The sequence below is a fragment of the Colletotrichum paranaense genome (genome assembly GCF_030867605.1).
Source record: "Colletotrichum paranaense strain IMI 384185 chromosome Unknown Scaffold_21.1, whole genome shotgun sequence".
NCBI classification, from domain to species: Eukaryota; Fungi; Ascomycota; class Sordariomycetes; order Glomerellales; family Glomerellaceae; genus Colletotrichum; species Colletotrichum paranaense.
The window spans coordinates 410,663-433,305 of record NW_026848979.1 but is presented as its reverse complement, the minus strand read 5'-3'; the positions used below and the strand labels follow the sequence as shown (position 1 = coordinate 433,305).

The 22,643-nt window shown below is 56.1% G+C and overlaps 9 protein-coding genes across 9 annotated transcripts, besides 1 other annotated feature; 3 read left to right on the top strand and 6 right to left on the bottom strand.

The window, feature by feature from the left end:
• Positions 1 to 81: 81 nt before the first annotated feature.
• CPAR01_15857 (calcium-binding protein NCS-1) lies at positions 82 to 1,001 on the bottom strand (the record flags this gene model as incomplete). The annotated part of the gene is made up of 4 exons (XM_060500103.1): positions 82 to 261; positions 359 to 654; positions 744 to 829; positions 991 to 1,001. 4 exons carry the CDS (start codon positions 999 to 1,001, stop codon positions 82 to 84), a joined length of 573 nt encoding a protein of 190 aa, XP_060341292.1.
• Positions 1,002 to 3,147: 2,146 nt separating this feature from the next.
• CPAR01_15856 (hemerythrin HHE cation binding domain-containing protein) lies at positions 3,148 to 4,035 on the bottom strand (the record flags this gene model as incomplete). Its single annotated transcript, XM_060500102.1, has 3 exons — positions 3,148 to 3,339; positions 3,400 to 3,912; positions 3,967 to 4,035. 3 exons carry the CDS (start codon positions 4,033 to 4,035, stop codon positions 3,148 to 3,150), a joined length of 774 nt encoding a protein of 257 aa, XP_060341291.1.
• An 832-nt stretch (positions 4,036 to 4,867) lies between these two features.
• Positions 4,868 to 7,747, bottom strand: CPAR01_15855 (CDC45-like protein; the record flags this gene model as incomplete). Its single annotated transcript, XM_060500101.1, has 3 exons — positions 4,868 to 5,600; positions 5,648 to 6,720; positions 6,770 to 7,747. Coding segments are annotated over 3 exons (2,784 nt in total), but the record flags the coding sequence as incomplete, so codon positions are not given.
• A 1,038-nt stretch (positions 7,748 to 8,785) lies between these two features.
• Positions 8,786 to 8,860: a sequence feature (Short protein (CPAR01_15854, KAK1518205.1) was converted to a misc_feature.).
• A 477-nt stretch (positions 8,861 to 9,337) lies between these two features.
• Positions 9,338 to 9,466, bottom strand: CPAR01_15853 (uncharacterized protein; the record flags this gene model as incomplete). Its single annotated transcript, XM_060500100.1, has 1 exon — positions 9,338 to 9,466. The coding sequence occupies one exon, from the start codon at positions 9,464 to 9,466 to the stop codon at positions 9,338 to 9,340; it is 129 nt and encodes a 42-aa protein (XP_060341289.1).
• Positions 9,467 to 9,705: 239 nt separating this feature from the next.
• On the top strand, positions 9,706 to 10,899 carry CPAR01_15852 (methyltransferase domain-containing protein; the record flags this gene model as incomplete). Its single annotated transcript, XM_060500099.1, has 4 exons — positions 9,706 to 9,863; positions 9,936 to 10,123; positions 10,179 to 10,383; positions 10,446 to 10,899. The coding sequence occupies 4 exons, from the start codon at positions 9,706 to 9,708 to the stop codon at positions 10,897 to 10,899; spliced, it is 1,005 nt and encodes a 334-aa protein (XP_060341288.1).
• A 481-nt stretch (positions 10,900 to 11,380) lies between these two features.
• Positions 11,381 to 12,791, bottom strand: CPAR01_15851 (methyltransferase; the record flags this gene model as incomplete). The annotated part of the gene is made up of 7 exons (XM_060500098.1): positions 11,381 to 11,828; positions 11,877 to 12,014; positions 12,062 to 12,122; positions 12,337 to 12,355; positions 12,407 to 12,526; positions 12,579 to 12,641; positions 12,708 to 12,791. 7 exons carry the CDS (start codon positions 12,789 to 12,791, stop codon positions 11,381 to 11,383), a joined length of 933 nt encoding a protein of 310 aa, XP_060341287.1.
• Positions 12,792 to 14,727: 1,936 nt separating this feature from the next.
• CPAR01_15850 (cytochrome P450) lies at positions 14,728 to 16,557 on the top strand (the record flags this gene model as incomplete). The annotated part of the gene is made up of 5 exons (XM_060500097.1): positions 14,728 to 14,947; positions 15,114 to 15,310; positions 15,360 to 15,718; positions 15,765 to 16,386; positions 16,444 to 16,557. The coding sequence occupies 5 exons, from the start codon at positions 14,728 to 14,730 to the stop codon at positions 16,555 to 16,557; spliced, it is 1,512 nt and encodes a 503-aa protein (XP_060341286.1).
• A 1,102-nt stretch (positions 16,558 to 17,659) lies between these two features.
• Positions 17,660 to 19,637, top strand: CPAR01_15849 (glycosyl hydrolase family 15; the record flags this gene model as incomplete). The annotated part of the gene is made up of 4 exons (XM_060500096.1): positions 17,660 to 17,867; positions 17,915 to 18,284; positions 18,333 to 18,788; positions 18,836 to 19,637. 4 exons carry the CDS (start codon positions 17,660 to 17,662, stop codon positions 19,635 to 19,637), a joined length of 1,836 nt encoding a protein of 611 aa, XP_060341285.1.
• Positions 19,638 to 19,742: 105 nt separating this feature from the next.
• CPAR01_15848 (fungal specific transcription factor domain-containing protein) lies at positions 19,743 to 22,350 on the bottom strand (the record flags this gene model as incomplete). Its single annotated transcript, XM_060500095.1, has 4 exons — positions 19,743 to 21,212; positions 21,257 to 21,739; positions 21,790 to 21,823; positions 21,878 to 22,350. 4 exons carry the CDS (start codon positions 22,348 to 22,350, stop codon positions 19,743 to 19,745), a joined length of 2,460 nt encoding a protein of 819 aa, XP_060341284.1.
• Positions 22,351 to 22,643: the final 293 nt, after the last annotated feature.

Genomic DNA, 22,643 nt, shown 5'->3' with positions numbered 1-22,643 from the left:
CCCAAAAACACATATAATCATGAAAACAGACCCGAGGGTGTGTGGCGGTGGTATGAGAGCCTCCACCTGCTCCGCGCCACACTACACCAAGCCGTCGTAGAGAGACAGTGCCGACACAATCGTCTCGTCACGTTTGCTTCCCTCCTTGAACTCTTCCATGTCCAGGCTGCCGTTCTCGTCCTTGTCCATCATGCGGAAGATTTTCCGTACGCGCTTCTCGGGGGTGTCTTCGTCTTCAGGGAGCTTAACCATGGAGCCGACCTGCGCGTCATCTTTGTCAGCATTTTGTTGGGAGGGCGGGGTGCCGTGGATCGTGAACGCAACAAAAGCACCATACGCCCACTGAGAAGAGACTCACCATCTTGTAGATTGCCTCGACGATCTTGAGCATCTCATCGTAGCTGATCTTTCCGTCCCCATCAATGTCGTACAGCTGGAAAGCCCAGTCGAGTTTGTCCTCCATCTTGCCTCGGCTGGTAACACTGAGGGCGCAGATAAACTCCTTGAAGTCGATACTACCCGACTTGTCGCTGTCGAAGACGTTGAAGACATAATCTGCAAATGAACTTGGATCACCGAAGGGGAAGAATTGCCTATATATCTTCTGGAACTCTTCTTTGGTGAGCATGCCCGAGGGACAATCCTTGAGGAAGCCTGCCACGGATTGTCAGTTTTATTTCGGTACTGGGAAGATAGGCCTCGCGCGGAAACAGACGATCAAGCATAGATCGATGCTGACATACCCTTGTACCATTGCTGCAACTCCTTCTTGTCGAAATGGGTGGACTTCTGCAGTTCAGCTAGCTGCTCCTGGGAGAGCTTGGACTGACTAGAGGAGTAATATTGTTAGCTTGCGAGTCTGACGATCAAAGCGCGGTTGTTCCATGTTTCTGGAGAGGCGGATCGCCTCAACATGACATGCCCTCGGTCCATTTCTGCCACACAATGGGACCGCAAGGAAAGGCACGTTTGGGGGGCGGGCAGACTTACGATTTGCCCATGGCTAACTACGAGCCTCAACGACTACTTCAGATACCGAGATCCCGGGGGGCAGGTTTGGCTCAGGGTCGGCGGAAGAGCGGGATTGCGTGGTGGTGGGTGGCCTGCGTTTGTCGCGATGTGAGTCGTGGGACGGCGTCGGCGGCAAGAACACAGTGTCGTCGCTCGGAACGAGTGGGCCGATGCCGGCGCAGGCGAAAAGGCACTACTAGTCGCCGAGGAAAAGGAAAAGCGTTGAGTCGAACTGATCGTGGATTTTAGGCGACGGCGGAAGGGAGCGGCGCGTGGTCGAAGACTTCAAAGGAGGAACAAGGCTGGCGACAGAGGCAGAGTTGCGCTCCAAGGGCGGGGGAGGGGAAAGAAATAAAGGGCCCAGGATGCTGTCGCCTGTCGGTGGTGGTGGCCAGGCACTTTGGTGCAAGGTGCTTGCTTCTGACGCTGGCGGGGACAGGACCCGATGATTGCTCGGAAAGTTGGCGGCGGGGGGGATGGGCGGCTCCCTGTACGAAAGTAAAGGCGACGGTACCGAGCGTCCACAGAGTACGAGGTGGCCAAGACGTGAATAAACGGGGACAGAGTATTTACTATTGACCTAGTTGTCGGGCTGGACCGGCAGGGTTATGGATACCTTTACGTGCGGCTTGTGGTTTGCCAGTTGTAGGGAGACGAGGTTGCGAATCTTTGTTACTTGAAATCATGAGATGATAAACAATGAAGAGGAAGATGCTTGGTACGTCAGGTTGTAGAGTTGGATGAAGAATACGCGGGAGGTGTACAGAGGAAGGAAAAAGTCGTGGGTGGAACCTGTCGTAGCCAGGTGCGAATCTGGCCCGGAAGATAAGGTAAGCAAATGTTTGAAGCTATGAGCAGGCGCCACGCACACAGGTCCAGGCACACGTAGCAGGCACGGCACGGCAGGTAACAGCGGCGGAGGCGAAGGACTCGGAAGGAGACGCAGCAATGATCAACGCGACCGTCTGCAAAGCATCCAGGCATTGTGCCATGTGTGAGCACACCGCAGACAATTAATTGGCAGTACTTAGGTCCAAAGGCAAGGAATGACAGTGACGGACATTGCATCCGCCTAGTGGCAGAGCGGTTACAACTGACAGGAGCTCTACGTAGGTGCGCTATGCAGTAATGTCGCAGCGAATCCAATACTTTTGGTAGAGAAATGACCGGGATGCTTGTAGCGTAAGGTACCTTAGTGCTTCATTAACACCCGCCACCTGCCACATCTGTAAGGTGACGAAGGACTGGGATAATTGACTTTGCGTCGTTGAGTCCCTCAACTATGCCATTCGTCCTCGAATTCAGACCTCTCTGAATGAGCCCGTATCTTTGTGAGCAACATTTTAAATGAAGGTTGTTCTATGAATCCGAGACTTGGCTTGATTTGCCGAGGTCAATCTCAGTGTCCAAGTGCCTTGGAGCACGGTTCATTCAGGGTGTCAGAAACATGAAGAAACACCCGACACCAACGAGGAATACGCCGCGATGCGTTGAATAGTATGTTGCGTGGCCAGGTACCATGTATCCCCTACAAACAGCCCTCGGACGATGAGTGGTCGTCGACGTCGACCTTGAGAAGCAGGGGCTTGGCGCTTCGCCCACTAAGACGTCGGCTCATGAACTCAGCCCCCAAGCCAGAACCCCAATCGGCGGGATGCCAGGATTGCCACAGGGCTCACCGTCTCTCTCGCCTCGGGCCATTCGTACATGGTGTGGATGTCGACTGGGATATGTGCCCGCATGACGTTACCAAGTGTCAATCCTTGGGATTAGAAGGCACCTTCCTACGTGCCTACCTGACGACCTGGACCGGCGTCTAAGTACTAGTACACATCTCACACTCATCGCTCTCTCTAAGTCTCTGAGGGCTCCCTCATAGCCTTTGCCCACATCATGATCTGAGTGTCAACCACACCTTCAAGACGGCCTCCAACTAACCTCGCTTTGAGACCCTCAGCCACACTTTGTCAACTAGACTGCCACGCATCTCCAGACTTGAGCAAACTCTGAAGATTCAGCCTCACTCTGGAAACACCATGCGGGCCCTCCTCGTCCGATCATCGAGGCTCGGCCGCTCAACCACCGAAAAACTCCACCGACTCCCGGGACCCAATACTTCGTCCACTTCGGAGCCCATCACGCAAAAGGAAGCTCCCTTGGCGCGCCCCGGTCGTCGCACGAAGAAAACCGCCACCAATTCTTGTGGGCAGGAATGTAGAGCCAACGCATCATCAGGAACGCGATCCACGGTACCGGAGGCCACCACGCATGAACACCTTCCTCGAACGTCGTGTCTCGGTTTGTCAAAAGAAGTGGAATCGTTGTCGTCTTTTCCAGAATACGTCAGGCATTTCAAAGTTTCTAGAGATGATGAAGTAGCGTACTCACCTTGAGCTTGGGATCACCCATTCTGCCGAGCAGCTTCTTCATGAGCTTCTCATACCACTCATCCCAATTGCGGTCGTACTCATTCAGCTTGAGCAGCGAGTCAATCTCATCGCTGAGATGCTCCCGCAGGACGGGCATGAACGAGTCGATGATGCTTTTGAGCTTCCCTCCGCTGTACGCCTCTTCGCCCTTTTGGACCTTGTCCAAGTAGCCCATGTACGCGTGCAGGCCGTCGTGGAAAGCTTCGTGCTGCGCGACGTTGGCCCGCATCAGCCCCGGCACGCCGGCCAGCTGTTCAATCTCGGGGAACACCTCCGTCTCTTCGGTCTCGTGGTGCTCCTCCACCATCTTGCTCCATTCTATCGCGTATGACACAAAGCCCTGAACGTCGTTGGGGGACTTCTCCACGTTGATGCACTGCAAGTAGACAGTGTTGATGATCCGGAGGATGAGATTGTGAATGATGGTCATTTCCTCAGCCATGCGGTTCACACCTGCCGTCTTGACCCCTTTCTGTGTGCAGATGGTTAGTCTTCGTCGAGTCTCAATGGCTGCAAAGGGACTTACCTTGGTTCCCGCACGGGTGCTACTAATGAGCTCAAACGGCCTATCGGCCCAAGGCTTCTTGCTAGACATGGTTTGATATCGAATGTGAGCTTGCGAGACAGATGAGCGCCACCCAGATGAGAATCGACGTTGAAAACCTCATTTTATATCAATACTGAGCGCCCTCATCTCCGCACAACACCGCTCTTGCTATCCAGATCCACGGCGGAAGCGCTTACACGTAGCGCCAGCCAAGTAATCCTCTGGCGTAGAACTCTCTCGCAAAAAAGGTGAGATGAAGGATTCAGAGTGCTGACGAGAGCACCCAACACGGCAACACGTCGTCTTGTCAATCCAAAGAAGAGGCTTTGACCCCAGTGCTTACACCTCAGCTCGCTCTTCTGCTTTATCAGCGCACCTTCATTATCACGTCGTCCCGTCTGGTTGGCTCATCTTAATCCTGATGCCTTGATGGAGGTAAGTCCAAGGAACGAGGACCCCCAGACGACCCCCATCACTGCTTTCATCCTGATTGGCATCGAGCAAAAGGACAACGCGTTCAATAGTGTGTATGTAAGTATATATGCGTCACGCTCCAAAAAGCGAAGACGTGGTGGTCCGTAAAGGGTCTGCCCATATAAACGCCGCGGCCGAAAACAAAGTAGGCTTGCTTCCCGCCCAAATCCCTAAGTGCCACAAAGCGAGAGGAATTGGTGATTAAAGCGCAAGGAAATGATTCAAATGCCCATGTCTCATGAAGCTTGTTTATCCTCCCAAACCAGTTCCGTTTGATGCCGTGCCCTCCATCATCGCCGTATGATAAGAAACAGAATGAACCCCCCGCCATGCGTAAAACACCCCCAAGCACGACACCCAACCCAACCCGGCAATTGCTTTTTGTATCCCTCTCGCGTTCCACACATTACCCGACAACGGCCTTCATGCTCAGACTCTCCAGGAACCCTCCCAGATCCTCCTTCTTGACCTCCACTACGCAGTGCTCGAAGCTGTCTATCCGTACCCGGGCATTGGTCTCCGCCACCACCTCCTGGAACGCCGATCCGAAGCGGTTGAGGCCGTAGCCCTTCTCCTTGGCGTCCTCCTCCTCTTCCTCGTCCTCCGAGTCCGAGCCGTCAGACGCCTCCGACTCGGTATCGAGCTCGTCAAAGTCTGCATCGTCATCTCCCGCCGCCCGACGCGCCGCGCGCTTCTCCTCGCGGATCTTTTGCTTGTTGCGCCGTGACTCTTCCCGCTGGTTGGCCTTCTCGCCCTTGGCCGCCTGCCGCTTCTTGGCAGCCTCGCGATCGAGGAAAGTGGTATCCGGGCCGCCGCCGCCGCCGGTGCCGACAACGAGGTAAACGCCGCGCTTATCGTTGAGGCTGGCGACGACGAGGGGCGTGCCGCGTCCACCGTGGGAGAGACGACCCGTGGTATCCTTTTCCTGCTCGACGAGGGCCTCGCCAACCCAGAGAGCGAGCTTGGTGAGCGCGGCCGGGTGGCCAAAGACGGGAACGTCGGGGCCTTCCTTGACCACGCACATGCGGAACGCTCTGAGGTGCTTGATTTGTTTCTTGTTGATGAGTGATGTGCCGGTGCGGTAGATTGCGCGGTGGAGAAACTGGGCAGTTGGCAGTCCTGCTTTGAGAGCATCGATGCTTCACGATGTTAGTACGTGCTCATGTAAAGTGCGCGAATCACTTACTCTTCCAAAGCGTCGTATGCTTCCCAGAAACGCGCAACCCACTCCTCTCCTTGCGCAGCAACAACCTCCTCGTCGTCCACATCCTCAAACTGGTCTTTCGGTGCTTGCGTGAGCTCGGCGACGTCGTTGTGCTTGCCCACCTCCAACAGAGCACCAATAACGACGCCCACGTCTTGTGCGCTCAGAGTCGCCCGCCAGCCCCAGCTGCGGACAAAGCCCCAGCCGTCCTTTGCGCCAGCGCGGTCTCTCCCGTCCGTGTCGACTGAAGGGACCATGTCGTCCAAGTTGTAAAGAGAAGCATATTTGAGCAGCTTTGTCCGGAGCTCTCTCTTCAACATCATGTCCATGTGCGTGTAGCTCTGCTTGCACTGAACCAGACTGACGCCCATCTTGGCCAGGAGCTTGTGGAGCCTCTTCAGACCCGTGTCGCTCCACGTCTTGAGCCGGGCAAAGAGGTACGGCGAGTGCAGCATGCTGTCGTACAGACTCCAGTGTCTGATGAGGAGAAACTTGGGCTCTGGCGACAGCCTGATGCTTGTGTCTTCGGGGCTGCGGGCCGTTGTGGGGATGATGCCAGAGTTCTCAGCAGCAGACGGACGGCCGCGGACGACTTCGGGCGGATTCAGGCGTCGAACCTCGTCTCTCAGCAGCTGGCGGATACGTGCGCCGCGGACACCCATCCACCCGTTTCCTTGTCCCCGGTCCGAGTTGCGGACGGGCACCGCGATACCTGCAGATGACCTTCCGTACAGCTCCATAGACGTGACACCAACGATGGCGAGCCACAAGAGGTCATTGTCGTCCCGGCCGAGCTCCGACGCGAGAGAGTACATCATGGAGGATATCGGCTCGGAGAAGGAAGCACCGATCTTGTAGTATTTGCGGAGAACGGTCTCCTTTTCTCTCCGCAGGCGCAACAGACGTCGCCGCAGGACCCTGGCAGATGGCGCGGGCGGTGGTTGAGCAGCTGATGGAGGTTCCAGGGGATCGCTCGAGAGAACCATGCCTGCGTCTCGTAGAGATACGAGCCCTCTGTGAGCTGGCCGTCGTGGAGATGAGGGGATCGAGGAAGACTGCTACGTGTTAGTGGGCATGGAAACATAATGACGCGTTACAACTTACAGAATTGCTTCTCCTCCGCTGGTGCGGCCTATCGTCTGTGTCACTGGACTCGTCCTCCTCGTCTCGGTCCGACCAGCTTTTCCGCTTCTGGCCAGCGTGTGCTGGCTCTTCAAAAAGATCCTCGTCCTCGGCATCATCGTCATCGTCGTCCAAGTCGTCCAGGTCCTCGCCGTCGTCATCGATTTCGGGCATATCGAGCAATGCTAGGTAGGCTTCCTTTTCCGCGGCAAGGTCATCCTCAATGTCGCCATCGTCAAACACAACGATGCCCCCCTTGCCTGGCTTGTAGGCGCGATCAATCCGACCAGCCACTACGCCTGGCGGACACCTGGACTGGAGCGAGGCACCTTCCTCGACGGCCGGTTCCAGTGGGAAGCCACCAAATACGTTGCCCAAGTTCCACGGACGGTGCGAGTCCATGACCCAGACCTCGACGCCGCCAAAGGTCACCTCCTCTCCCTCGGGTTCCAGTCCCAGCAGGCTTCCAAGATCAACCATGCCGCCGAGACCGAGGCACACAACAACGCCTCCACTCCCTCCTTGCGGTTCCATCATGGGCTGGACCAAGTCCCGGCCGGCGCGTTCGAGGTCGGCATATCCGGAGACGGGCTGGATCTTGTGGGGGATATAGTCGTGCTTCAACAGGCGAGTCAGGATTCGACATGCGCATAGGGAATCGGGTTCGAGGGCGACGAGAACGAGTACGGGAGGGGACAGCGGGTGTCGCGTGTTCTGGAGGTGGGTGTATAGTTTGGATATCAGAGACCGTGGAAGATACATGGCTAAGAGGATTTTGACGCGTTTCCACGGTGTGTATCGAGCGACTTCATGGGTTGCAAAATGGTTGTTGTCTCTCTTGTGGACGCGGTTGGGAGGGGCTCTACGGCGGGTGCAATGGGGCCAGCGGCGGGCGAACAGTCGCGGAGAGTAGTCGAGAGCAAGCGAAAAGGTGAAAGACTGCAAGCCGTGAGATGCGTAGGTTTGAGGCTCAGGGGCTGAAAAGGACGGCTCTCTAGCGTGGGGTATATCAAAGTGCAGAAGAATCGACGGTGGGTAACAAACAGTAAGTATTCTGCCTCATGGGAGCGTAAGGTGAGGTAAGGTAGGGTAAAGTGGTAAAGGTATTATTTGGTGTGGTGGTGGTGGCCCAGGCCCGAGTCAGAATCGAGTGATTGAGTGCAAAAGTGAGAGTGACGCGCTGGACGCGGTCTGCCAGACTTTAGCGACGCGTTTAGGTACGCTACCAGCTGTTTGCGACGTGCTGATCTGGGAACCTGTTAAAACCACGGGAAGAAGTGGACCGTGCCGTCGGCCGAGTGCACGGATCAACCGATTGCGGGACGCCGGGACAACCCCGCTCCACTTTCAGTCGTCCGTCCTAACGCCGATGAGGACATGAAGGTTCTCACTCCTATTTCCATCTCTACCTTAGGTACCTTACCTACCTTATCAGGTATCATTTGAAAGTGTCTCTCGTTTCTTAAATCTACAAGCTTCATGCCTTGTTGTCCTTGGCTTTTCTATCAAGGTCTCCAACAAAGCGAGCAAACACGAGTCTAACGGTGCGCCCCATACCTTCTCCACTTGGTCGGCTAGTCTACCTATTTTCCAGCCGACATTGGTTGATCAGCGTCCCTCTCGTTGCTCTTCAAAGTACCTCACTACAGACAGGTACTCCGCATTACATAGGTACCTATCCATGAGCCTTGGCTGGCCATCTACGAATTGGACCACGGGGGTAACGGAGTTGTCGTCCGAAGTAGCTTTCAATGGCGCCCTCCAGTGCTAGACGTTAGCATCGCGGGCTATCGGTATCCTACCCATGGGAACCGCTTTGTCTGCTTGAGATGTTCATCAGTAGATAATCCCAGCTCGTCACTGTCCGAATACACGCCACATCCCACATTAACACCCCGCATCACTTCACTGCTCGCACCGACGCGCGCTGTGCACTACTGTCTTTGTATGTGGTGACCGCCATCTCTGAGAGACCGAAACACACTCTGCAGGCTGCTTATGCGCGACCTCCTCGAAACGGCAAAGCTTCGATCCCCTGCTTTTGCTGCTACTTGCCCATCACAGTGGACTTGAAAGAATCGCTTCCACAGAACTCATCGCTCCCGGGCCCTTAATGACGCCGCCCGGCCGATGATGGTATAGACACCGCTCAACATCATACATAGCCGCTACCTTACCTCACTCACGCCCTTGCCTGCCCACACAAACGTCTTCCTATAAGCTCGCCGTTGGATCGGCCCAGTCTCCAACGGCCTTCTATCCTGTACCTCCGCACCGCTGCCGGCACCGCATGCGGCGCTGTTTCTAGCTCGCCGTGTCCTTGGAACCAGACGGACATTCACACCGCTCCAGCCTGTTGGCACCGGTTCAACCGCTGTGCCACCCTTCTGGGCACATTTGGTACACCGACAGCTGCAGAGAAGGGGGAGCTGTTGCTTGGTGATTGGCTTACCATCTAGTTGGTACGAATTCCGATTCCTAGTACCAGGTACTGTTCGTCTCTCAAGTTCCTCAACTCTGGTTTTCTCCCAACCCTTTTCCGCCCGCCCATTACTTTCTTCTCTGATTCCCACGTACGAGTTGCTCCTCTGGTGCGTGCAGCCAGCTGGGCTTGCCGAACGAGTTATCTGCAAGACTGACAATGCTGTGACCGTTCTCAGGCTTGTCTTGCTCGACCATTGTACGTTAATTCGGTAGCTTCGCCCAGAAATGCGCCACCACATAATCCAGCAGGCTTCATCAGACTGTGGTGTTGTTGGCTCATACCGGATACTCACCGATACTTTAGAAATCACACTTACCCTACTTCACCACCAAAGGGCCACCTCAGACGCGGTGAACCGTCTCACGCGAGCGGTGTTGCCATAATCACACCCCTAGTCTGACGGCCCTCGAAAACCGTTTACAAAGCCGCCATCATGAACATGTCCAGCAGCGAGCCCATAGAGCCTGCTCCACCAAACATGTTGGACGAGGACGAAGACTTTGAGGGGTCAGACTATGGAGAATCCCTCGCCTCTTCGGGCTTCACCTCGCTCGCTTCCCGTGTGATGAAGCACTCACACGAGGGTGGAAGGTGCGTAGATCATGTCTTCATGGTTCATCCCCTGGGAAGAGAAACGCGGAAACTAAGTCCACGTACCGTCAGACGCTATCAATCCTTCCTGCAAGGCATCTACCCTCTTCCGAATGATGAGACGGAGCAGTTCCGCGAAGAGATGAAGCACCAGCTTGTAAAACGCCTCCTTGATGAGAACGACTACCTGGCACCAATTGGTGACCACCCGCAAAAGATCATGGATATCGGCACCGGCACCGGTCTCTGGGCCGTTGACAGTAAGCCATCATTGTTCACGCCGGTTGGGACTCTATAAATCTGACTCACCAAAAGTCGCGGACAAATTCCCTAGCGCACACGTTATCGGCGTCGACATATCGCCTATTCAAAATTGTTACGCGCCGCAGAACGTTGACTGGAGAATTGACGACATTGAAGAGACCTGGTCGCCGCTGTACGCCAACTTGGACTTTGTCCACATGCGCTCCGTCTGTGTGACGCTTCGACAGCCAGTCAAGGTCATCCACTCGGCGTACCAGTAAGACCCCTTGTCTCTGCCCGCTATATCAAGTTTCTGAAATAAGTCTCTGACGTCCGTAGAAACCTCAAACCAGGCGGCTGGATCGAGTTCCAAGACGCCGGCGTCAGAATCGGGTGCGACGACAACACCCTACCCCCAGACTACGCGCCCGCCAAATTCATGGACAGGTTCATCAGCACCTTCAAGACGCACTACGGCTGGGACCTCGAGTTCCCAAACGTCCTGCCCAACATCCTGCGCGAGGCCGGCTTCGTCAACATCCGCTACCGCTTCTTCAAGCTGCCCATCGGGCCCTGGGCCAAGGACCGCCAACAGCGCGAGATCGGCCTGTTCCTCAGCAAGGACGTGCTGTGGCAGCTCGTCCGCGCCGTGCTCGTCAAGTGGGCGCAGCTCGGGCTAACCAAGCAGGAAGCCGATACCATGGAACAGGACATCCGGAAAGCGTTCCACGACACACGCATACATGGATATCTTCCGTGGATCTCCGTCTGGGCTCAGAAGCCGCCCACCTGAGGCAGGACGCTGCGGTCTTTGCACTCTTGGATGAGATGTGTTTGATGGTAGCCAGCCAGCCAGCCAGCCAGACAATATCACCCGGCCCGCCCGCGCAGGTCATGCAGCCGCGACAGGCGACGGCGAGGCTGTGGCGTTTCGGTACGCTCATCAGTGCCCTTTGGCTGATTGGTTGATGTTGGTGACACGCCATGCATTGTACGGCGTGGTTCGACTTGCTGGGAGTGCGGGCACGCGCACGTCTGACAGCATTCGTGTCGGCACGCTTCCTGGTCAAGCCACCACTCGCCTGGCGACAGGAATGCTCGTCGTCAGTCGGCAGTCGACAGAGAGAGCAAGCAATTCGTCCGCAATCGTTCGCAAGGCTGGCTTGGCGCCAGTCGACGGCAAACAACGTTGCAACGTGGCCAACGCCCATCTTTCATTCAAGCGAGAAACACTCCGGACCCAGATCCATTTACGTGTTTGCCCCCCGGATCGTTTACGGTTTTCTTCCATAAGTTACATACACGTCAAAATACCCATGCCTACGTACATCACGCCACTCTGCAATGACATTGGCGCTAAAGTCCCAGACCTCCTCTTTCCTCCAACCCATGAAGCGGGTGAAGAGGGCCAACGTCATGGACTCGAGCCCGACACTGAAGTTGGCTTCTGTCCAGACGCCCAGGGTCTTGTGCTTGACGTCGCGCGGCCACTGGTTGATTGGCCACTTGAACTGGATCCGCACAATATCGACGAATCCAACGCTCGCCATCATCTCGGCCGCCCTGCCGCAGGTATCCAGGAGGAAGCCCGACCTTTGGCCGGCCTCCATCATCAGCTCGTTCCATCTGCCGAGGTCGCAGTCTGGCGGGATTGTTTCATCGTCACACCTCATGGGGAAGTCGATATCCTGGATCTCAAACCAACCCCCGGGGTTTAGGTTGCTCGAGACCACGTTAGCTGATGGGCGCCTACAAGGGGAGATGACCTACTCAAAGGCTTGTTGGTGGAAGTTTTGCCAATCCCTAAAAGCGCCCGTCATCATCATACAGTGAACATAGTCAAACTTTCTAGAAAAGCTCCACTCCTCCTCGAGGTCGTCGATTTCGTAATGCACGTTTGGCGGTGTGCTGGAGCAGTCAGATCTGATCAGTCTTTGTCATTCTGCCACACTCACAAGCCAGGCTGGACGGGCGAGAGATCTACGCCGACAACTTCGGCTTCTGGGTGTGCCTCGCCTGAATAGAGTCAGTAGATGTGTCATATTGAAGAGAGACTACTCGCCAAAGTCTATGGCCCACAGCCCTATGCCGCAGCCGACATCTAGGACTCTGTGGGGATGGTGGATCGGGGCAAAGTTGAGCCTGTTTTCAAAGGTCAACTGGCAGAGCTGATATTGAAAAGCTGCGAATAGTTAGAGGTCTGTCAAGCCATGTCGGAGCAGGGGCGTACCTTGTCGATCGAGTTCTTCCTAGGCATGTGAACACGTTAGATGCGGCTCATCTGAAATGTACATACATACCTGATCAGTGGGCAAGACATATTTCCCGTCCTTGTATCCGTGATAGATTCTTCCGTTCTCCTCACGTGCCCGTACAATGCTTGATCGGAGTGATGCTGTTGAGGATGGCCATGCCTCGGACTGCCGTCTGTTTAAGCGTTGTTTTTGTCTGTACGCGCCCCAAATTACGTACTTCTCCCAGTGCTGAGTCTACATCACTCCCTCCAAGGCTTTGCATCTCGGCATCTTCAATGTCCTAGGATAGACCTTAGTAAGATGTCCTCAAGATCCCAACTCACAGACCCCTTTCCCGAGTGCTGACCTCATCTGGTTCCAGATCAACGTTTGTCCCGTGCGGGAAAACAATGTCTATCTGATGCATCGCATCAGGCACTCTTTCGGTCATGTCGATGGTTTGTTGTCGAGATCTGTGTCGCAGTTCCAGTAAACAAAGGGAAAACTCCAGAAACAGGAATCACCCCATCAGAGACGGAAGACTGTCAAGGCGTATCAGCTTGATATCCCCTTGCCGCTGCCAAACGCCTGTTGAAAAGGGTAACGGACGACACCCGTGCCGGCGAGGGGAATCGTTCGGATGGGGTAATTGTGACGAGGCGACACAAAGAAGCAGCTTGCTTGTCATTCGAGCCTTCGGCTCCGTGTCACCAAAGGCGGTGTGCTGTCAACAAGTCCTAGTTGGCCCAACGAAGCACGCAGCGCATCACGGTCAGCAGTAGACGATGCGTGAGGTTAGTTGAACCCCCTCTCGAGAGCCTCGCCAGACCGGAGAGCAAGCTGCTGCTGCAGTTTGTTCCAACAGCAAAGCTTGATCCCAACACCTTTTCAGGTGCTTGGCGCTATCCGCAGGTGGCTTTGGTCATCACAGGCACAAACATACAGTAGCGGCAGTAACAACACTGTGTGTGTTGGCGTGAACGGTGCCTTACACAAACCGTATGCACGCGTCAGCCATAGCCGGAGTTTGTCGGCTTGGAGTGTCCACCGAGCGAGCTTTCAGTGCCCAGTCAGGACACGATACCTTCCACAGGAGGAAGCAGACGTGGTTGTGGCCGACGTTGCGGCGTTTTGAAAGCCGGGAAGCGTGGCATCGTGTCATCGGCCGTCTCGTCGAGAGCCGGATGCCTGCATATAATCATGCAGAACATCGGGTGGGCAGGCAAATACGGCCGGGTTTGTTGCCGCCGTCAACTGTCCAAGTTGCTAGCTTGATGCTGGTGATGTGCGTCGTGGAGAACCAGGGGAATAGAAGAAAAGCCAATCACCACGACGACGAGGGTGTTCCCGGGACTGACTGCTGTCTTTGAGCATCGGTGTAACCAAACTAGAGTGGCTGCAATCCGGCTCGGGAGGGGCACCACGGGTAGCAAACAGGATAACGGCTCATGGGGAATCTCACATCGAATGTGACCACCCGTATACATGGTTGTCGGACAAGAGCTGCAGGATGGAGTTTAGCTTAAGTATTGCTGCTCATCTACCATAGTCTTGGGTGGCATAGTACTTATCACAGTTTGATGTCAATCCATATAGACGAGTCGGGTTAAAGACGTAGAGTTATGGTGAATAGCCTTTTTCGCGTGCTTGGGCGAGGTTGTCGAGATACCATCTGTCTGCTTCACCGAGATGCCTGTCATATAGTAGCCTCTGGCCGGAACCCGATGTCATGCGGGTGGAACGGGACGCTGCATATGACGGCTCACATTTCTATTTCTTTGCTAGAATGATTGAAGAAGAGTAGGATGCTCGACGGACGGAGCGGGTGGGAAAAGAGGTGAAGAGACTAGGGCGGAGGGTTGGGCCACGAGACGTGGTGATATTGGTGAATGACAGAAGCCATGATCCATCTTGCCCGAAGGAGGTGCTTGGGATACCTTACATTAGCCACCCTCTCCATATTCAATGGGTGATGAAGTGAGAGAATAGACGGAGGTGCGGTGTCTTTCTTCACCCCAGCTGCCAAATTCACAGCTTCCCTTTCCGAGCTGCTTGCTGCTTGCTGCGTTCTGCTTGCTCTTTCCATCCCATTGCTGCGGAAAGCTCTTTTCCTGTGGTCTGTGGGTGGTGTAAACTGAATCAGACAAAGGAAGAAGGCGCTCTCATCGCCCGCTGCCTGCCGTCTACGCATACTTCTACGCTGTTGCCCTCCGTAGAGGTTGCCGAGTGTCAACTGCCCGGCCAAACTTTCCTTCCCTCTTCAAGTTTACTCCTCAGACTCACTCTCATCATCATTCTCTCACTTTTCTCATCTTACAAACTCACTCACTTCCTTATCCGACTCAACCCTCGAAACTGTCCCGTCACTTTCAACAATCCGAGACATTATGGCGACCATCGAGGAGCTCTCGGGCCACATCTGGAACCCGCTTCTGCTGTTCTTTACGGCCCTTTTCATATATCTGGGGTCCTTGAGCTACCGTTCATGGAACCGTCTCAGACACATCCCCGGACCACCAGGTGCCGCCTTGAGCAAGTGGTGGATGCTACGTAACACACTAGGTGGGCAGATGCATCTCGCTCTCAAGCGAGCCTGTGATGACTATGGTGAGTTCAAAACTCTCATCCCAGAAACACCACCAGCTCGCCTAGCTAGGTGATTTGTTCCGGGGGCCAAAAAGGGTCTCAGACACACATGCCGCCCAGCCAGGCAACATCAAGGACAAACGGCCTGTTTGTTTCGACAGGCTGCTGACAGGGAACTTTGCTTTAGGCCCGGTCGTCCGCATCGGACCCAACGACTTGGTAACCAATGACTCGGAAATCCTTCGCCGCATGTGGGCGGTTCGCTCGCCATACCGCAAGGGCGCCTTCTATGAGGCCGTTCGCTTCGACCCCACGAGGGACAACCTCATCTCCATGAGAGATGACCACGAGCACAACGAGCTGCGCGCCAAGATGGCCATTGGCGTAAGTCTGCACTCATGTCTGTGTCTTTCCATACTCACACTGATCCCAGTATTCGGGTAAGGAGAATGAAGGTTTCGAAACCACCATCGACAGTCAGATACAGGCCTTTATCAGACTCATCGAGGAGCGATACGTGTCGACCACTGGTGCCTTTCGCCCGATGGACCTTTGCCAAAAGGTTCAATACCTCACGCTGGATATCATCACCTCCCTTGCATTTGGCTACCACTTCGGGTACGTCGAGCAAGATGCCGACGTTCATCAGTACATCAAGATGACTGAGCAGAGCATGCCCGTCATGATGACGCTCTCGGTATTCCCGCACCTGGCCAAGCTGCTGCAGTCGCCCCTATTCCGCCAAGCCATGCCCTCGGAGCATGACCGCGTGGGGTTCGGCAAGTTCATCGCGTGGGTAGCCCTTTTCTTTCTGGCTGTAAGCAACTAACATTACTAGTGTTGCTAAAAAGGTCGTGGCAGAGAGGCTCATGTCGGACAAGACGGCCAAGCGGCGAGACATGCTTGGATCGTTCCTCGCACACGGACTAACTCGAGAGGAGGCCGAAGGCGAGACATTGGTCCAGATCATGGCCGGGTCCGACACCACGGCGACCGCCATTCGAACGACCATGCTCTATCTGATGACGTCCCCCTCATGCTACTCCAAGCTCGCCAAGGAGGTGCGGGAGGCGGCCAACGTGGGCACAATCTCATCTCCCGTGACCAACCGCGAGGCGGGCGGCCTTCAGTACCTGCAGGCGGTCATCAAAGAAGGTTTGCGGGTGTTCCCTCCCGTCACCGGTCTCATGTCGACGACGGTGCCCGCGGGCGGCGACTTCATGCACGGCATGAGCATCCCCGAAGGCACCGACATTGGCTGGACAGCGTTTGGCGTGCTACGCTCCAAGGCAGTGTACGGCCCGGACGCCGACGTGTTTCGGCCTGAACGGTGGCTCGAGGCCGGCGAGGACGAGCTGAAGGCAATGACGGCGCAGTGGGAACTCGTCTTCAAGTACGGAAAGTGGCAGTGTCTCGGCAAGACGGTTGCTCTCATGGAGTTGAACAAGGTCTTTGTGGAGGTAAGTTACGGCGGGACCTTCCTAATTGTCAAAGTAAGAGTCTAATGCCGCGTATAGCTTCTTCGCCGTTTTGACTTTGCCCTGATTGACCCCGCCAAGTCGTGGAGCTCATTCTCGGCCGGCATATTCATCCAGTCCGACCTCTGGGTGAGAGTTCAGAAGCTCGGCTAGTCAGCTCAAGACTCGGACTTAGAGGCGCGTCGACCGTCGAGGGTCGAAGGGGTTGCAGGGAACGGAAACTCTGCGTACAGTGGTGAGCCAACTAATTGGCTTATAGATTGGCATATATGGCAGAGGCAGATTGACAATACACACTTTCTTCGTTGAATTGCGTGTGCGGACATGGCCGAGTTAACCAGGCCAAGACGCACAGGAGATGAAGACGCCCTAGTGATCGGAGGGCGTTGATCGTCTGTGAAGGGAAATCCCGAAAGCGAGTGTCCGCGAACTCCGGCCATCCGAGTCATGCAGGGTGAGTTCAGGAGGGCTGAGATATTCCCGTGTAGTCCTCCATCATTCACGCACACAATGTGTTCAGTCAAACAGGTCACCTGGAAGCCGTCTCGAAAAGTCTGGTGATGAGGTTGCGAATGTGATCAAGTTACGGATACAGAGACACCAATGGTCAGAGGAGGTTGTTGAGGTTGGTAGCTCCCCGCACTATTGCCATCCTGTGGCTTCCCAACGCAGCTAGACCTGGGGAGCGGACTTATTTCCCCATGGTCGACCAGTCTAAGCGAGCCCGACAGTCCGCGTGCTGCACGATAATCGGCCCGCAACGTTGTTCTTCTCTTCGTACTTCATACTTGATAAAAAAATATAACCCACTTCACAGCAATACGTAGTAAGGCAGTAAGAACGTCCGAAAGCTGACTAGTTACTCCCGTCGAAGGAACCGAATTGACTTTTGCTCGCACTTGTGTGAGAAACTCTGCCAAAGCAACTCAGGGCATTAGACTTCTAGAACGAAATGACGGATCCACGACGATCCCCTATCCCCAATGCTACCCAAGAGACGCCATCCCTGTCCGCGTTCGATTTGGGATGAACACGCAGGGGTCTGCAGCACGATGATGCCAGTAATAAACTTCGAGAGCTACTATTGTTGTTCTGTGCCCACTGCCCAGCTAGGCCCGCACTTTGCTATACGACTATGTCTCGGGGGCTATGTTTGGGATATAAGAGTTTCCCATCCCATCGTCGACACGAAATGCTCTAGTCCGGCACCTTCACCGAACACTTCAACGACTGAGGAAGTAAAGGCACGATCACCATGAGTCTAACAAAGACCCTATTCTGTGCCGTTGGCCTCGCTGCCAACGTTGCACGCGTTGCCGCCGCCGATCTCGACGACTTCATTTCAAGTCAAAGAACCATTGCGCTCAATGGTGTTCTGAGCAACATAGGACCTGATGGCGCTTCGGTTGCAGGCGCAAGTGCCGGCATCGTCGTTGCCAGCCCTTCCAAGGCCGATCCCGACTGTAAGTGTGTTCACGAAAACGTGTTGTTCTCTTGCTGACTTGGCCAGACTTTTTCACGTGGACTCGCGATGCCGCCCTGACCATGAAGATGATTGTCGACGAGTTCATCCTCGGACACGACGAGCTCCAGGTTCATATTGAGGACTACTACAAGTCCCAGGCCGTTCTGCAGACCGTCGGCAACCCTTCCGGATCATTTCTACCCTCCGGTCGTGGCCTCGGCGAGGCAAAGTATCTCGTCGACGGCTCGCGCTTCAACGGCGAATGGGGTCGCCCGCAGAGAGACGGCCCGGCGTTGAGGGCCATCACGCTCATCACCTACTCCCGCTGGCTCGTCGACAACGGGCAAGAGGCCAAGGCCAAGGATATTGTTTGGCCCATCATCTCCAACGATCTGTCGTACACTGCTCAGTACTGGTAAGCAGACTAATTTCTCATGGCTTTGCAGGCAGCTCACAATGATAGGAACTCAACTGGCTTCGACCTGTGGGAGGAGGTCAACGGCTCCAGCTTCTTCACCACCCAGAACCAGTACCGCGCCCTCGTCGAGGGAGCTGCGCTGGCCGAGTCGCTCTCCGTCAAGTGCACGGGATGTGAGTTGGCCCCGGACGTCCTCTGCTTTCTCCAGACGTACTGGAACGCCGCGGACGGCTACTACGTCGCCAATGTCAACACGCAGACGAAGCGCTCCGGCAAGGACGCCAACGTCATGCTTGGCTCGATTGCCGTCTTTGATGTGGCCGCGAGCTGCGAGGACCCGTCCATCCAGCCGTGCCACAGCAAGGCTCTGAGCAACTTCAAGGTCTGGGTCGACTCCTTCCGCAACGGCACGCTGTACCCCGTCAACGAGGGCATCGCGCAGGGTCAAGGTGTTGCTCTCGGTCGGTACATCGAGGACACGTACTACAACGGCAACCCTTGGTGAGTTGCGCTTTCAAGGTGTCAAGACGTTCAAGCTAACTAGCCAGGTACCTCATCACCCTCGGCGCCGCCGAGTTCCTCTACGACGCAGTGGCGCAGTGGAACGCCCACGGCCAGATCAAGGTCGACGCGACCTCCCTCCCCTTCTTCAAGGAACTCTACCCGACCGCCAGGGAGACGACCTACCAGAAGAACAGCAACTCCACTCTCGACTACGCCGGCATCGTCAAGGCCGTCAACGCCTACGCCGACTCCTTTGTCGAGATCGCACAAAAGTACACACCCGCCGACGGTGCCCTCGCTGAGCAGTTCAACAAGACTACCGGATCCCCGACCTCGGCCCGCGACCTCACCTGGTCCTACGCCGCCTTCGTCACCATGGCCGAGCGCCGCGCCGGCCAGTGCCCGCCCAGCTGGGTGCCAGAGGCCGCATCAGAGGTTCCCGCCACCTGCGCCGCCTCGACCACGACCGGCGTCTACGTTCCCGCCACCGCCGCCGGCGCGCCCGACGTCACGGGTTCCTGCACCGTGCCCGTCACCTTCCTCGTGAACGCCACCACCTACTACGGCGAAGGCCTCTCTCTCCTGGGCAACATTGCCGAGCTCGGCGCGTGGAACGTCGACAACGGACAGCCCATGTCGGCGTCTGGGTACACCGCCGAGCGCCCGCTCTGGAGCGTCGACGTCGAGCTTCCCGGCGGGTCCAACGTCAGCTACGTCTACGTGCGGAAACAGAGCTGCGGCTTTCTCTACGAGGAGAGGAACCGCACGCTCACGGTGCCGGCGTGCAACTCTACGCAAAAGGTGGTCACGGACGATGCGTGGGTTGGAAAGACGAATGGCTGCTAAAAAAAAAAGTACAAGTGCTATTCGCTAGCACGTTTGAATTCATTACATCGTAATAAAGATGGTTTAAGGTCCAGGTAGAAAGACCCCAGATACTTTGATAGACCCCTAATTTCCAAACATGTTGTTACCGTCCGGGTTGCCCATCATGCCGGGTCCGCCGCCAACCATGCCGTTCCCGCCCATGGGAAACCCACCGAAACCGCCTCCAAAGGCCCCGTACGTGTCCATGTCGTATCCTTGCATCAGGTAGCTCCAGTCCATGTCGATGACGTCGGCCTCGGACGGAGGCGGGTTCATCACTGGCGTGCCCGCCGTCACGGACGGCGGTGTCATCATCATGTTTTGCGGAATCTGCTGCATCGGGAGCTGCGACGCGGTGTTGTTCACCGGCGCTGCCCTGCCCACGCCACCCGCCTGCTGCGAAACGCCGCCGCCTGGTGGAACACCGACGCCGGGACCGCCCATGCCCATCTCCGGCCCGGGCCGGCGTCCACCCCCACCCCCACCCCCACCCCCGTGCTGCTTCTTCCCCATCTTCTCCGCCCGTTGCCGAAGTCTCGTGATCCACATGGGCTCCTGCACCGGCTTCTTCCCAATCTGCTCCTGCCCAGCCGCGTGCGCGTCCCACGCTTTGATGAACAGGTTGCCAAACGCAATGTGCATGGGACTGTGCAGCGTGCTCATCAGACCCCTCCGCTCGTGGTTCTCGGCGATGGCGTCCCACGCGCGCTCGACCATGGTGCCCGTCAACCTGTGCCGCAGCTCCGTCACCAAGAACATGTACGCGGGGAACGGGAAGTGGAGGTACGTGTACCACTTGTACCCCTGCAGGCTGTCGGCGGCCTGGACGACGTTGTCGTACTCAATCATCTGGACGGCCTCGAGGAAGAGCGTGTCGCGCTCGTGCTCCGCCAGCGTCGTCGCCTCGCCGTTGCCCATGCGCACGAGGAACGAGATGACGCGCATCTTGCAGAGCGATTGTCGCGTCATGGTGAGGGTGAAGAAGTGTAGTGGGATCTTGGGGTCGCACCACTTAAGGTACGTGCCTTCAATGTGCGCGAAGAAGCCGTCGAGGGTGTAGACTTGGTCCTGGCCGGCCATGCGCACCGTTGAGATGGGCCGCGGCGGGGCTTGGGGGCCGGTACTGGTGCCGGTGCCTCCGCCGCCGCCGGCGTCCTTGTCCTTGTCGCTGTGGCGTTGACCGTCGCGCAAGGTGTCGCTGCTGATGGCCATGGCCAGCTCTGTCCGGATGAGGACGAAGAGCATCTCCGTCACGCCCTGATGCGGGGTCGGGGCGTCCTTGCCGTTGACGTGGAGGTCTGTGTCGTTGATGTTGAGGGGCAGCTTGCAGTCGGCGGCGGTAGACAGGGCCGTCACGGTCGACCCCGTCATCTCTCCTATCCGGCGGTCGTAGCCTACAATGGTCCACCACAGCCGCCGGCGTTGCTCGACTTCGTACGGCGACAGGCCGAATGCGGCAGCGTCGCGGTGGAGGCCCATACGTTGGGCTATCCTCACGGCGATACCAACGAGACAGAATATTTGCCGCGGGTCGACAAACATGCGAACGGCAATCTAGCTTGTCAGCGTGCTTCCTCGAATGTTGTATGATGACTTACCAAGTAGAGCATGTAAGCCTGGAGGACCATCGTATCACTGGTCCGCATGAAGCCTGCGTTGACCAAGGCTTGCTGAAGTGCGGTGTGGAACCTTGACAGGACGGTAGGCTTTGGCTCGTTGAACATCTTTGCCACGTCGACGTCTTCCATGGAGGTGACTGCCATGAGGTAAATAGCAAACATGAGCGTCTCGACGCTCTTTGGGATCTTTTCGAGGTTGGCGCTGGCCTCGATGATAAGGCCCTGTACCGTTGGCACATGCGTTATTTTGAGTAAGGGGTTGACGTTGTTAATGTAGATTTGCCACAGTTGAAAGATTTGGATAGGTGATGGGTGGAGATGCGTCACGGAGGCGTTTCGACTTCCCACGATGAATGGAAAGCCGTCCTGGTTATCGTACATCTTGTCAAAGGCGTGATGGATGGTTGAGCCGTCAACCTCGTCTTCTGACGAGTCTCGCAACAGCTCCTCGCTAGCTCGAAACTGAATCCAAGTTAGATGTGCGGATGGCAAAGCAAGGTAAGAAAACACACCTCTTTGTGAAAGGGAAACCATTTGCTAAATGGCCTAGTTGGGATTGAGTTAGCTGACGATCAAGTGTAAGGGAGTGGGCCTGCGCACTTATCGGATTGTGATCTCCGACTCCCTGCCACGGAAGGGGATGTGCTCCCCTCGGGCGAGGTCTTTAGCCCCTCAAAGTCGTTTGCGAGGTCGGCATCCTCGTCGAGCATGTGGTCGTCGTCAAGGTGTGTCGAGTTCCTATCGCCGGCCTTGAGCTCGGCGGCGATGGGGTCGAACTTGACGCCATTCTCCGCCAAGAGGGATTCGTACTTTTTGAGGCGGTCGACGAGATCGCGTTCCTGAAGACGCTTCTTGCGCCTTCTGGGCGGCTGTGGTGGTATTACTCGACACTCTACCCTGGCCTTGACGCAGTTGGCACACGGCTTGTTCTTGTCGCAGCGGACTTTTCGTTGCTGGCACAGCACACACGAGGTCCCCCTGGTAAGCTTCATCGCTGCCATGGGGTCGGGTTCGGGTGCGGGTGGAGGAACTGCCCTCGGCGGGGGTGGGAGCTGGGCTTCTCCCGACGACATGGTTCAGTATTATGTGGATGCCTCTCTCTTGAGATGCAACGACGACGCGACAGTCAGCCACCTTGCAGACGTGGTTCGTCGGCTGGCTTGTTCCCAACTCGGATCCGAGGGGTGACGTTTGCAGGCGAAACGTTGACGGGATGCAGCATGTGAGTCTAAAGAGTGATATCCAATGAAGAAGCACTTCCAGATGCTGCCGCCAAACTTCTTGCCAGGATCGGAGGAGGAAGCTGTATTATTGACCGAGACGCTATCGACGTGATGGTGTACAAGACGGTCCCGGGATAGGTTGA